This window comes from Oryza sativa, chromosome 3, assembly GCF_034140825.1.
Source record: "Oryza sativa Japonica Group chromosome 3, ASM3414082v1".
In the NCBI taxonomy this organism is placed as follows: Eukaryota; Viridiplantae; Streptophyta; class Magnoliopsida; order Poales; family Poaceae; genus Oryza; species Oryza sativa.
Window position 1 is genome coordinate 8,202,116 of NC_089037.1, and position 12,365 is coordinate 8,214,480.

Sequence of the window (12,365 nt, forward strand, 5' to 3'; positions counted from 1 at the left end):
CCTTCGGCTAAAAAGCTCTACTGTTTCCACACCAACAAAGCAGAGCCTACACGCTGACATGTCCATTGCTTCTGCTCCCGACAGATCATCCTCGCGGCTTAGCTGTGGACCGGGTGCATGCAAGGTAGGTACCCCGCTCCCCAGCTGATGAACTGGCGTCCACGTCGTCACCTCACCCAGCCAACGGCAGCCATCATTATTAACTCGCCACTTACGCTGCCTCCGAGATGATTTTCACTTGACCACGCATCTTTAATCCGGATTAATCACCTCCTTCCTTCGCTTTTAATTACTTTTTGTATGTTTAATCACCCCGCCGAACCCCAGGTGACGACCGCGCGCGCGGCGGCCGCGGCTACTCGTGGACCTGGTGCACGGCGCGGGGGTCTACCCGCGGATCTCGAGGCAGCGGCGGACGGAGGAGATTCCTCCACGTCTCCCGACCTGGTGCGGAGCGTCCACGCGCTGGAGGACAAGCGGGAGCATTTCTTCCATCGGTTACGGCGCAGCAGCAAGACACGATCAAAGGAGAGAGAGAGAGAGAGAGGAAGACGACGACGACCTTTGTTGTTGTTTCCTTCTTTCTCTTCTCTTCTCCTCATCCTCCTCTTTAGCTTCCTCTCGCGCTCGCCGTCTCTCTCTCTCTCTCTCTATCGGGCGCGCGCCTTTCTGTGTTGGTCGTCTCTTTCCTCGCGTGCTCTGCCGCTGCGCAAGAATCAAAAGGCGCCGGCCACTAGAGAGAGTGTGTGTTTGTGTGTGTGTGGCTTGAGTTGAGAGTTGAGAGACCAATCGACCATCGGCTGTGATCTCAAAAGAGAGAGAGGGGCAAAGCGAAGTGGGCAGACTTGGGCGGCAATCCTTGCGAATCATCAAGGGATTCTGTCTTTTCTTTGGTGCGATTCGATTGTTTCTTTGTAGGGGGAAGGGAGAGAGGAGGGGGGGGGGGGGTTTTGGCAATTGGCATGGAGGAGGCGGAGGAGATGCAGGTGGAGAGGATGCAGGAGGAGGTGGAGGGAGGCGGCGCGGATACGGATAAGCTCAGCTACGAGATTTTCTCCATCCTCGAGAGCAAGTTCCTGTTCGGGTACACGGACCCGCACCAGCTGTGGCTGCCCAAGGCGCCGGCGGCGCAGGCGTCGGCGGCGACGGCCGTGCCGTCGGGGAAGGCGGCGCAGCGTGGGAAGGTGTGCGTGCTGTGCGTGGATGGCGGCGGCGGCGGGCTGCGGGCGCTGCTCTCCGGCCGCGCGCTGGCGCACCTGGAGGCCGCGCTCCGGCGCGCGTCGGGCGACCCGGACGCCCGCGTCGCGGACTACTTCGACCTCGTCGCCGGTACGGGCGCCGGCGGCGTGTTCGCCGCGATGCTGTTCTCGACGCACTCGCGCGGCGCGCCTCTGTTCCACGCCGATGACACATGGCGCCTCGTGGCTGACCACGCTCCCCGGCTCTTCCGCAAGGCCGTCGGCGGCTCGACGTCGCTCTTCTGCCGACCCAAGAAGCGGCCCCTCGCGGCGCCGACGGCGGCGCTGGACGCGGCCATGAAGACGGCGTTCGGCGAGGAGCTCACCCTGCGGGATACCATCAAGCCCGTGCTCATCTCCTGCTACGACCTCAAGTCGTCCGCGCCGCTCGTGTTCTCGCGCGCCGACGCCCTGGAGAGCGAGAGCTACGACTTCCGCCTCTGCGAGGTCGGCCGCGCGGCGTGGTCGGAGGCCGGCCGATTCGAGCCCGCCGAGGTCGCGTCGGTCGACGGCGCCACGTCCTGCGCCGCCGTGGACGGCGGGCCGATCATGGGCAGCCCCGCCGCCGCCGCAATCACGCACGTGCTTCACAACAAGCACGAGTTCCCGTTCGTGCGCGGCGTCGAGGACCTCCTCGTGCTCTCCATCGGGGGATGCTCCGCCGGTGGCACGGGGGCCGCGGCCGACGCCGACCTCCGACGCTTGCGCCGCTGGGGTCCCAAGGATTGGGCGCGCCCCATCGCGCGCATCGCCGCCGACGGCGCCGCCGACCTCGTCGACCACGCCGTGGCGCGCGCCTTCGGGCAGTGCCGCTCGTCCAACTACCTGCGCATTCAGGTGAGCAAATTCTCCCACTGCATTGCGCATTTCGAACGAACGTTCCCTCGGATTAACCCTGGTACAAATTCTCCGCCATGATCAGGCGAAACGGGAGAGCATGCCGCCGTGCGGGCCGGACGGGGAGTACGACCCAACCCCGGCGAACGTGCACGCGCTGCTCGCGGCGGCGGACGAGATGCTGAAGCACCGGAACGTGGAGTCGGTGCTGTTCGAAGGGAGGCGTGTCGGCGAGCAGACGAACGCGGAGAGGCTGGACTGCTTCGCCGCCGAGCTCGTCGCCGAGCATCGCAGCAGGGGCTCCCGTATTGGCCCCACCGTGGCGTTCAAGCAGGCGCCGCGGAAGCAGCCGCCGGCGGCGGCGGTGGCGGCGATGGGCTGAGCCGGTGGCCGCGTGCACTGTGGAGTAAGGACATGTAGGCCCTCTCTTTCTTCTTGCTTTCGCTGGAATCCTGCTGCATTTTTTACGTGGCAGAGTGGCATTGCTCCAAGAAGCATTTTGCCAATGGGAAATTCGACTTGGAGAAAATATGAAAGAACATCTGTGATATATAATTTCAGCTTCATTTCAATTTAGCATAGAATTGTACTAGTATCATCTTTCTTCAGAATCATATGCTTCTTTGTTTTCTCTTCACATACTTTGATGTTGGTGTTCAGTATTAATCTTCTTTGGTAAGTGGATGCAACGGCGATATCTGATGGTGATCTTCAGAAGATCAATTTTCATGGGTCTACCTACCAAGTGGTCAGTGGTGTGGTGTACTGAATATCTGAATGCATTTCCAGTTCAAAGTACTTCTCATTTCCAGTACTGAATATCTGAATATCTTTGTCATTTCCACTACCTTTGCTTGATGACTAGATGACCCATCAACCATGTCAACTCTTGCTTCTGCTACTTGCATATACTTCCATTTGAGCATTCATCAGTTCCTACAGACATCTGGATGAACCTACCTAATACCTGCAATTATGTCTGGGAACCTCTTCTTCTTGTTCATGAAAAAACTAAACACGGTCATGAACATTAACGTTCAGCATTTCAGCCATGTTGCTGCACTGTATTTTCTTCAGAAGCAACCCTATGCAAACAAAAAAGGGAAGACATATTTCAGATCTTTGTCTGCGATAAGAAAAAGGAGAGAACTGTACATGCATGTCCCATCGCCATCCTGATCCTGATCACAACGTACACCGTGTTGTTTAAAGCGTCTAAAGATTCCTCCAAGTACACTAAATCAAGTAACCTTTGTTTTTACAGCAACAAACACACACAACTCTTCACTCTTCAGCTCTTCTCAAACCGTCGGCAGCCACATAGAAACAATTAAGCAAACCTTTCATGACAATAATGAGCTTTGTCACTTTGAGCTGTTTCTTCGGCTTAGCTCAGTTGCATAGTCGCGCTACTGTTTGTGCAACGCCCCATTAGCTGACACGCGTGGTCGCTGTCACTAAGCTCTCGCAGCACTTGTTGATTGCAACGCCCATGATCTGATTGGAGGCCACATCTCGGCTGTTCTTGGATGTTGTAATCATCTTTCTTGTCGAAGCAGGTTTGGTTCTGGTTTTGGTTTTGGTTTTGGGTTTGGTTTGGTTTGGTTTTGGTTTGGAGATGAACACGTCGTGTTTGGAGACCGTGATGGGAATCGGGCGGTGGCTGCCCCATGATTGCTGGTTGTTGGGTTTGGGAGTTTGCAGCATATTTCGCTGTCCGAAGAGAGGATCACATCAAACGCCAAGATGCCGGAATAGGGCGCCCGTCCGTAACTTTGTCAACCGACAGAGATCATTAGTGCCACTCGGTTGTTAGTTGTTACAGCACCCTGCTACTAACCCTGAACCTTTGCCCCTCCTTTTTTTTCAGTCTTCTTATCTCCTCGTTCTGAATTCATGTCAAAAACAGATAAAAGAAGAGTGATTCATCACAGCCGTTAATACTTAATAGGTATATATACTCCTACTAGAATTTGCGTTCGACGTACTGTCTGGAATGCAAGGATTGGTCGTCAAAAACTGCAACCCGGAAACGTCGTACCGGTGCAGATTTGAGGTTGTGGAGACGGAACAGTGGAGGTTTAGTGGTACACCGATCAGTGGCAGTAGTAATTGAGGTTTTGCACGGTGTTTGGTGCACCGCCTTTGTTGGATCAGGTCGTATTTTTTGGTGTTATCGCCCGGAGGCGGCAGCGGGAGGAGCACGGCATGCAACGCACGGAGCTACTACCGCTCGCGACCGAGCGGGGCATGGCATCGCTGTTGCTGTCGCTGAACACCACGTCGCGATCACATCTCCTCCCTCCGTTGCTCGTCCCGAGGGGCGGATCTAACATGAAGACGAAAAGGCTCAAACCCTCATTACCGCGGAATTATGAAAACAGACTCTCCTTTAAAATTCTTTTTGCCAAACTAAAAGGGGTTAAAGTTCTACTATTTCTTTCTGTATGCGTCAGTGCTCACCATCACTTTCGCGTCGGCGTCAAGGTGTTACAGCTTGGGTGAAATGCCCGACACAACACAACCAACAACCACTTCATGATCCTTCACTATATAGCGTCTCTGTTATTAGCTGGATCTGAAAAAATGCTGAACTTTTTTCGGTTTCGATAACTTTTATTTTTAAGAACTAGGGCTGGGAAGCAGGTTTCGATAACTTTTGTCATATTATATCATTCTTGTTATGAAATGAGGGTTTTTATTAGGTGCGTTTAGTTAGTAGCAGCCACATTTTTATCACGGTTGATTCGGACATCATTCACCTTTTGAGCTTGTTTAGTTCCAAATTTTGATTCGGACATCATTCACCTTTTGAGCTTGTTTAGTTCCAAATTTTTTTTTCAAACTTTTAACTTTTTCATCACATCAAAACTTTACTATACACATAAATTTTCAACTTTTCCATCACATCGTTTTAATTTCAATCAAATTTTCAATTTTGGCGTGAACTAAGGGTGTGTTTAGTTGGGGAAAATGAAATTTTTTGTGTCACATCGGACGTTTGACCGGATGTCGGAAGGGGTTTTCAGACACGAATGAAAAAACTAATTTCAGAACTCGCCTGAAAACCGCGAGACTAATCTTTTGAGACTAATTAAGCCGTCATTAGCACATGTGGGTTACTGTAGCACTTATGGCTAATCACGGACTAATTAGGCTTAAAAGATTCGTCTCGCGATTTCCCCCATAACTATGCAATTAGTTTTTCTTTTTATCTATATTTAATGCTTCATGCATGTGTCTAAAGATTTGATGTGATGTTTTTGGGAAAAAAATTTGGGGAACTAAACGGGCCCTAAACACACCCTTCGGCTGTGTTTAGTTCCTGAAAAAAGTTAGAAGTTTGAAAAAAGTTGAAAGTTTATATGTGTAGAAAAGTTTTAGATGTGATGTAATGTGATGAAAAGTTGGAAGTTGGGGGTAGTTAGGGTGAATTAAACACGGTCTTTGTAGACTTGTTTGACTGTACCTCTGTGGCTAAACTTTGAAATGATCTGCAGAGTTGTACCGATACGGATATAGTACTAGTTTTTTTTTTCCTACTAAATATAGGCCTGATTCTACTCCATATCCAAATGCCATAGAGTAGCAGTTTAGCACGTTGTGCCGCGTGGGTTCCATTTCGCTATGCTCCATATATCCATAATATGGTTGTGTTTGGATCCAAACTTCAGTTCTTTTCTATCACATTAATCTGTTATACACACAACTTTGCAGTCACATCATATCCAATTTCAACCAAAATTTAAACTTTACGCTGAACTAAACGCAGCCTATATCCACAGAGGCATTCTCTCCCTCACGGTTAAACATGAACTCCACCGGGTAAATTCACCTTTGCTTGAGATTTGACAGGTCAAAGTGCACGTTTCAGAACCGACCGTTTGGTCGTTAGTACTGGCACGGATAGGTTATCTGGTTCCCCTTAATCTGCGCCCTGCTTTTCCCAAATTTTTGTGCTCTCTTTGCATCGAAAGACGAGAAATGCTGTCCCAGCAAACAATGACAATTCTTTCCCGCGACGTGCAGAGCACATAACAAGGGGTTCTGTGGGTTTGTAGCCAGTAGGTTAGAAAAAGGCTCGTGGCAATATATTGTCTAGCTTGATGCATAATGTCGTCTTAACGGACTAATGTTTGGGCTCCGTAAAACACAGTATAAATTTTACAGAATTTTCATAGAATTTTGTTTAATTCCTCCAAGAGCCCTTCAAAATTGCACCTAGTATGTTGTATGCTGAAACTTTTTTTTTCATGGCTCCTGGGGCAATTCAATTTCAATCCAATCAAATTGCTACAAAACTTTTACCACGTTTATGGGGTCAATCAATCCAAACTTCAACATCTTCATATATATGTAAACCATGGGGCCTGAAAAAAAATGCAAAATGCTCGTCTGGCTTGTCATGCAGAACAGAGACCAAAATTTGCACAAGGAGCTTTCCGGTATTTCACTGGGAGCAAAAGAAGAGCCCATAACTTTTTTTTTTAGATAATAGATTTCCATTAATCTAGCCTCTATATCCACGAAGGATATATACAGCCAAAATGATACAAAAGTACTTAGGCTCACACCTCAACAAGAAGAAGAACACAACCAAAAAAGAAAACAAAACCAAATGACCTCGGCACATCCTGCTTCTCTGCATCCTGCCATAGTCTCTTGAAACGGCCAGATTTGACTAGTGGAAGTCTACCAGTCGCCTTCGCCCCTAGTGCACCGTCGATGCAAACCTCCATTGGTGCAATCTTCATCAATTTCAGGTGAGCTGACGTCACACGCAGCTTGTTAGCCCACTCTCAATCGTCGTCATTTGTCGTATAGTCGGAACTAGCCAACCAGACACAAACCGACGGGATCGACTTTGACCTCACCGAATTCCTAGACATCCACTATTCAAAGTGCTGCCGCTATGCTCCGCCGCAGCCCCTAGGGCCGCTGGTGCCGATAGGAACCGCCGCTGTCCTGGACGACCGCAGCCCCTAGGGCCACCGGCGCCGACGATAGCCGCCGCAGCCCCTAGGGCTGCTAGCGCCAATGGGAGACGCCGCTGTCCTCCGCCGCAACCTCTAAGGTTGTTGGTGCCGATGGGAGCCACCAGCACAGCCCCTAGGGCCGCCAACGCCATCGGGAGCCACCCCCGTCCTCCATCGCAACCTCTAGTCCGCCGCCACCACCTGGAACCGCCGTCGCCACAACCCCTAGGGCCGCTAGTGTCGACGAGAGCCATCACCGTCCTCCGCAGCAGCCCCTAAGGCCGCCTCCGCCGACGGGAGCAGTCGGGCCGCCGCCAACCTCCGCAGTCCTCTGCCGCCCCCACCGCCACTACTACAAAAGTGTATTTTCTGTACGAGGCCCCTTGATTTTTGCAAACGGACCATAACTAGTGGCGTCTGCAAAAATCGAGGGTCATTTTTGCATGCGGCCCCTTTAGTGGCCCGTATGGAAAAATCGATTTTCCCATACGGGCCTCTTAAGACGGCCGCATGCAAAAATGAGCTCATTTTTGCATGCGGCTCACTTAAGCGCCCGTATGGGAAAATCGATTTTTCCATACGGGCCACTTAAGGAGGCATATACAAAAATAAAATTTAAAAAATTTGAAACTAGTGTATCTCACTCATATGCACTCCAAATTAGATGATTCTTTTTTCTAAATGTTTCTAAAATCATCCTCTATCATGTTATTGTGTTCTTACTGCTATTATTTTGGCCATTTTTTCTTGTGACTTTATTTTATCAATTAAAACTTTGAATTTCAAAACTTCAAATAATATTTTGAAGCAGTAATTGATTTCAGCTGAAAAAGTCATCAACAACAAAGTTGTATAACACATCAAGATATATAACTTTTATTTTGGTCATTTTTTTCATCCGACAAAGATTTTTGTAAGATTGATCACAAAATGTACATCTCTCTTATAGTTTTATAAACTATATAGTATTTTAAAATGTTGTTTGAAGTTGTTATAATTTTAAATTCAAATTCAAATTGTTCAAACAAAGTCATATAGAAAAATGACCAAAACAAAAGTTATAGATCTTGATAAGTTATACAACTTTGTTGATCACAACTTTTCAATTTGAAATCATTTATTGATTCAAAATATTATTTGAATTTCTTATATTTTAAAATTCAAATTTTATATAGCTCAATCAAACTTGGATGGAGAAATGACCAAAAGAAAATTGGTAGATCTCAATGATCTCTACAACTTTGTTTTTGACAACCTTTTCACATTAGTTCATTTAATACCACAAAATTAGATTTAATGTTCATTTTTATCTAGAAGTCTGATTTGCCTCCTCTCCCTCTCCACCACTTCAAAATTTCAGCAACCTTATCTCCAACCTTATCTTCTCTTATCTCCTCTCCACCATTACTTCTCCTCAACTCCCTCTCCCCCTCTCTTTCTCTCCCCCTCACACACAGCAAGACGGGCGGGCGTCGGCGACACCGAGGAGGCACGCGGTGGCGGCGGCCGAGGGCGGCGCGGCGCGAGGCGGCGGCGGCAAGGAGGCACGCGGGGGCGGGGGCCGAGGGCAGCACGGTGCGAGGCGGCGGCCGAGGGCGGCACGCAGTGGCACGCGGCGGCGGTCGGCGGGAGCGACCGCCCGCGTGGATCTGCCTCCTCTACCTCCCTTCGTCGTCGCCGGCAACTCCCTCGCCCTCCTCCAACGCGGATCCGGCGGCGGCGCCCACCCCCGCGGCGACGACGACCTCGGGCGGCGGCGCCACCGCCATCCCCTCCTCACCGCCCCTCCCCCCTCCTCACCGCCGCGGCGGCGGGGGCGGCTCTGCCGCCTCGAGCGGATCCAGCGCCAAGGGCGGCGGGGGCGGCCGATCCGGTGCCGGCGACGACGGCAGGCGGCGGGGGCGACGGATCCGGAGCCGGCGACGACGGCGGGCGGTGGGGGAGACGGATCTAGTGCCGGCGACGATGGCGGGCGGCGTGAGCGATGGATCCGGTGCCGGCGACGACGGCGGGCGGCGGGGGCGATGAATCCGGCACCATGCGGCGGCGGGCTAGGGTTTAGGATATTTTGGATTTTTATTTTTTTTTGTTTGCTGAATTTATTTTCGCATGCGGCTGGTATAAGCAGCCGCATGCGAAAATGGGATTTTCGCATGCGGTTGGGCCGGCCGCATGCGAAAAGGGTGATTTTTACAGACCTTCTCTCCCATGCGGTTGCCCCAACCGCATGCAAAGATGCCTTTTGCCCGTATGGAAAAAGCCTTTTTGTACTAGCGCGCCGTCCGAAGGGACTCCGTCGCCAACGCCTTTCCACCTCCCCTCCTCCGCCGTCCTAGCCACTGGGAGCTAGAGGGGGAAGAGACGAGCTGGGGCTAGCCTCGCCGCCTGCCACCGCTCGAAGACCACCCCCAGCATAGCCGAGACGTCGCGCCTCCTCCGGCCGCCATCGTCGGGGTCGCCTAGACCCGATCTGGCCGTGGCGAGGCTAGATCCGGCGTCGAGGAAGGTGGATTCGCAACCGGCGTGGCCTAATCCGCCGCGCCGACCGTCCAGCCACCACCTCCTGTGACCCGCCACCGTGGAGAAGCCCCCGGTGTTCCCCGCCGCTGGGCATCCTTGTGGGGAGAACGCCCCGCCGCCGCCGCCGTCCTTGTGGCCGTCCGGCATTGCCGACGAGCCGCTCGGGCGGCGGCAAGACGAAGGGGAGGAGGAGGGAGGGGGCGGCGGCGGAGGATTTTTCGTCGTCCGGGTCGCCCCTGGGACGGGAGCGACACGGACCACCGGCAAGTTGCCGAAGAGCCCATAACTTGATCAGTAAGCACCTCTCATTGATGATACCATAGCGTGAACACCCTTGTACAATTTTTCCATTATACTTAGTACAGAAATATTTTTCTTCTACTATACTCAATGAAATTGGCACCCTGCCCGATTCGTTAAAAAAAATTGATAATAAACTACGTTGCATTAGTAAACGTCGATTTCAACTGATGAAACGGAGACCCATTGGCAAAAAGTCAAGACTAATTTTGAGTGGATGAGGCGTCTTTCGGCGACAGACAAGAGATGACTAAAGCTCAACCTGCCGGTTGATGTGTCCGGCAAAAGTTACATTACACCACGGAAATCGATTGATGGAGGGTGATTTCATGCCATCGGATAGCCTGTTACAGTCACATGTGTATAGTGCATGATATGTTTCTGCATTCATATGTCCAAAATACACTCTGCTCCTGAGTGGTTACATTACCTTGTTTGTTTTCTACTCCTACGTATTTTAGCTAGCACAGTGATGCGCAGAGATTCTCGACAGTAGACGACTGCCCAAATTTCCATCCAATGCAACAATTCCAGGAGGCTAGAAATTGAAGCAGATTCCTTCCTCTGAGATGTGTGATTGCTGCCAAAAATTGAGGGGGGGGGGGGGGGGGATCTCAAGCGTCAACAAGTAAACTTATGCCAATTGAGATTGTCAATCCATCAACAATGGTGTGACGTTATCGTCTGAGAGAGTGCCACGTGCTGGTGTCAGCAATCAAGTTCACATAGACGATTGTTCTAAGTTTGATCAAACAACACGATGCATAATTTTTTTGTAGAAGTAAATACAAGCACCTCACCTTAGAACAAAACGACGGCGATTCCGATGAACATTTTTACAACTTGGCGCGCCAAAATTGCCCACCTATTTTGACCAAACCAACCGTACTATCTCCATCCCATAAAAACCCAATTCTAGATTTGAATCTGGACACACACTGAATTAGGTATTTTATAGGACGGAGGAAGTACATCACAGAACTTAACGCCGGCATAGAAGTTTGGGCCATGACCCTGAGATCTCAAGCCATTTCCAGCACATAGGACTTGTTCAGATTGTAGCCAAAATAAATCTTATCAAATTTGTATTTACCAAGATTTGGCCACGAACTAAACGTAGATATTTTTTTAGCAACTTTGCCAAAAAAATGGTATGGTTGAAAATGGCATCAAAGTGAACAGGCCCATAATCAGTTGATAATTACCCTAACCATTCCGTTTTTTTTCATTTTTTTTATTTTTTTCTGACTATCTCGTTGCTTAACACGTCGCCGCCTTGCGATTAAGGCTCCTTGCGAGCGTGTTTGCGACCGGAAAATTAATTCGTACTCCAGCTCACTGGCCACCAGTTTTGTGAATCTTTACATGTCAATTCCTCTGTTTTCGTTGAAACGCAACGTTCCTCTCCGTCATGATCGCGAGGCAGCCGTGAAAGCTTCCCCAGGTGCCGGACTGTAAAAGCGGAAAACTTGCTGCTCCAGCAGCAGCAGCAGCAGCCACTGCTGCAATTGTTATTCATCCAAAGTGGGAGTAGAGCAGCCAGATCCTGCCACTGCAATTTTTGTCCTCCACGATGGACGAATCATCAATGAGGAGAATTACTGTAGGTAATGGGTGGAGTACTCCCCCCACCTCGAAAGTACTAGTACTAGAGTAAGAATTTTAGCAGAAATTAAGGTTAAAGTTAAAATTCAATGAAATCCTTATATTTTGTTACAGGTGGGATGGAGAAATAGACTGAGAAATAAAATGATACTCCCCTTGTTTCTAAATGCTACACACATGGCATAATATACACGTTCATGACATAACAAAAGGTATAAGAAAGCCGCATATTTATTTGTTCCTAGTATTTTAGGTTCTGAATTTCTAGGCCTGATGAATAACTCCATTAATATAACCCCCCCCCCCCCCCCCTAAAAATAGAAGCGGCGTGCGGTCATGTCAAACATTGTCTCTCTAAGTTTAAACTTACTGTATATATGGGCTTGCCTATGATGTGGAAGTAGTATTGCGTCGGACCAAGTCATAGTGTAGCCTCACGCCATCCGCACTTCAGTGTTCCACTGTTTCAGTCGTTCGTCGATCGGATGAGTGAGTCAAAATGTATAGTAGGATTGTTCTAAGTAGTCGATTGAGATACATACTACATGGTATCCGTGGCACACTTTCAAAAATATGATTTCCTTAAGAACTTGCTACATCAGCATAGTTTAGATAACCTTTTCTAGGTTATACTCCCTCCGTCCTATAAAAACAAATCTAATACTGGATGTGATATATTCTAATACTATAATATATTCTAATAATACGAGTCTGGACATGCTCCTGTTGAGGGAGTATGTATTTAATCCATCTATATGTTCAATTTTATTTTATCCATAATCTATCCATCATTCAGTTTGAAAGTGACCTAACTTTTTTTTTGAAGTACTGCATCAAATTATCTTGATTCTCCCAGCCGTGGATGATTAATTTCAAGATATTGAGTTGA

General features: G+C 49.5%; 1 protein-coding gene across 1 annotated transcript; it reads left to right on the forward strand.

The window, feature by feature from the left end:
• Positions 1 to 600: 600 nt before the first annotated feature.
• LOC4332284 (patatin-like protein 6) lies at positions 601 to 2,712 on the forward strand. Its single transcript, XM_015772654.2, has 2 exons — positions 601 to 2,075; positions 2,161 to 2,712. The coding sequence occupies exons 1-2, from the start codon at positions 963 to 965 to the stop codon at positions 2,455 to 2,457; spliced, it is 1,410 nt and encodes a 469-aa protein (XP_015628140.1). The 5' UTR covers positions 601 to 962; the 3' UTR covers positions 2,458 to 2,712.
• Positions 2,713 to 12,365: the final 9,653 nt, after the last annotated feature.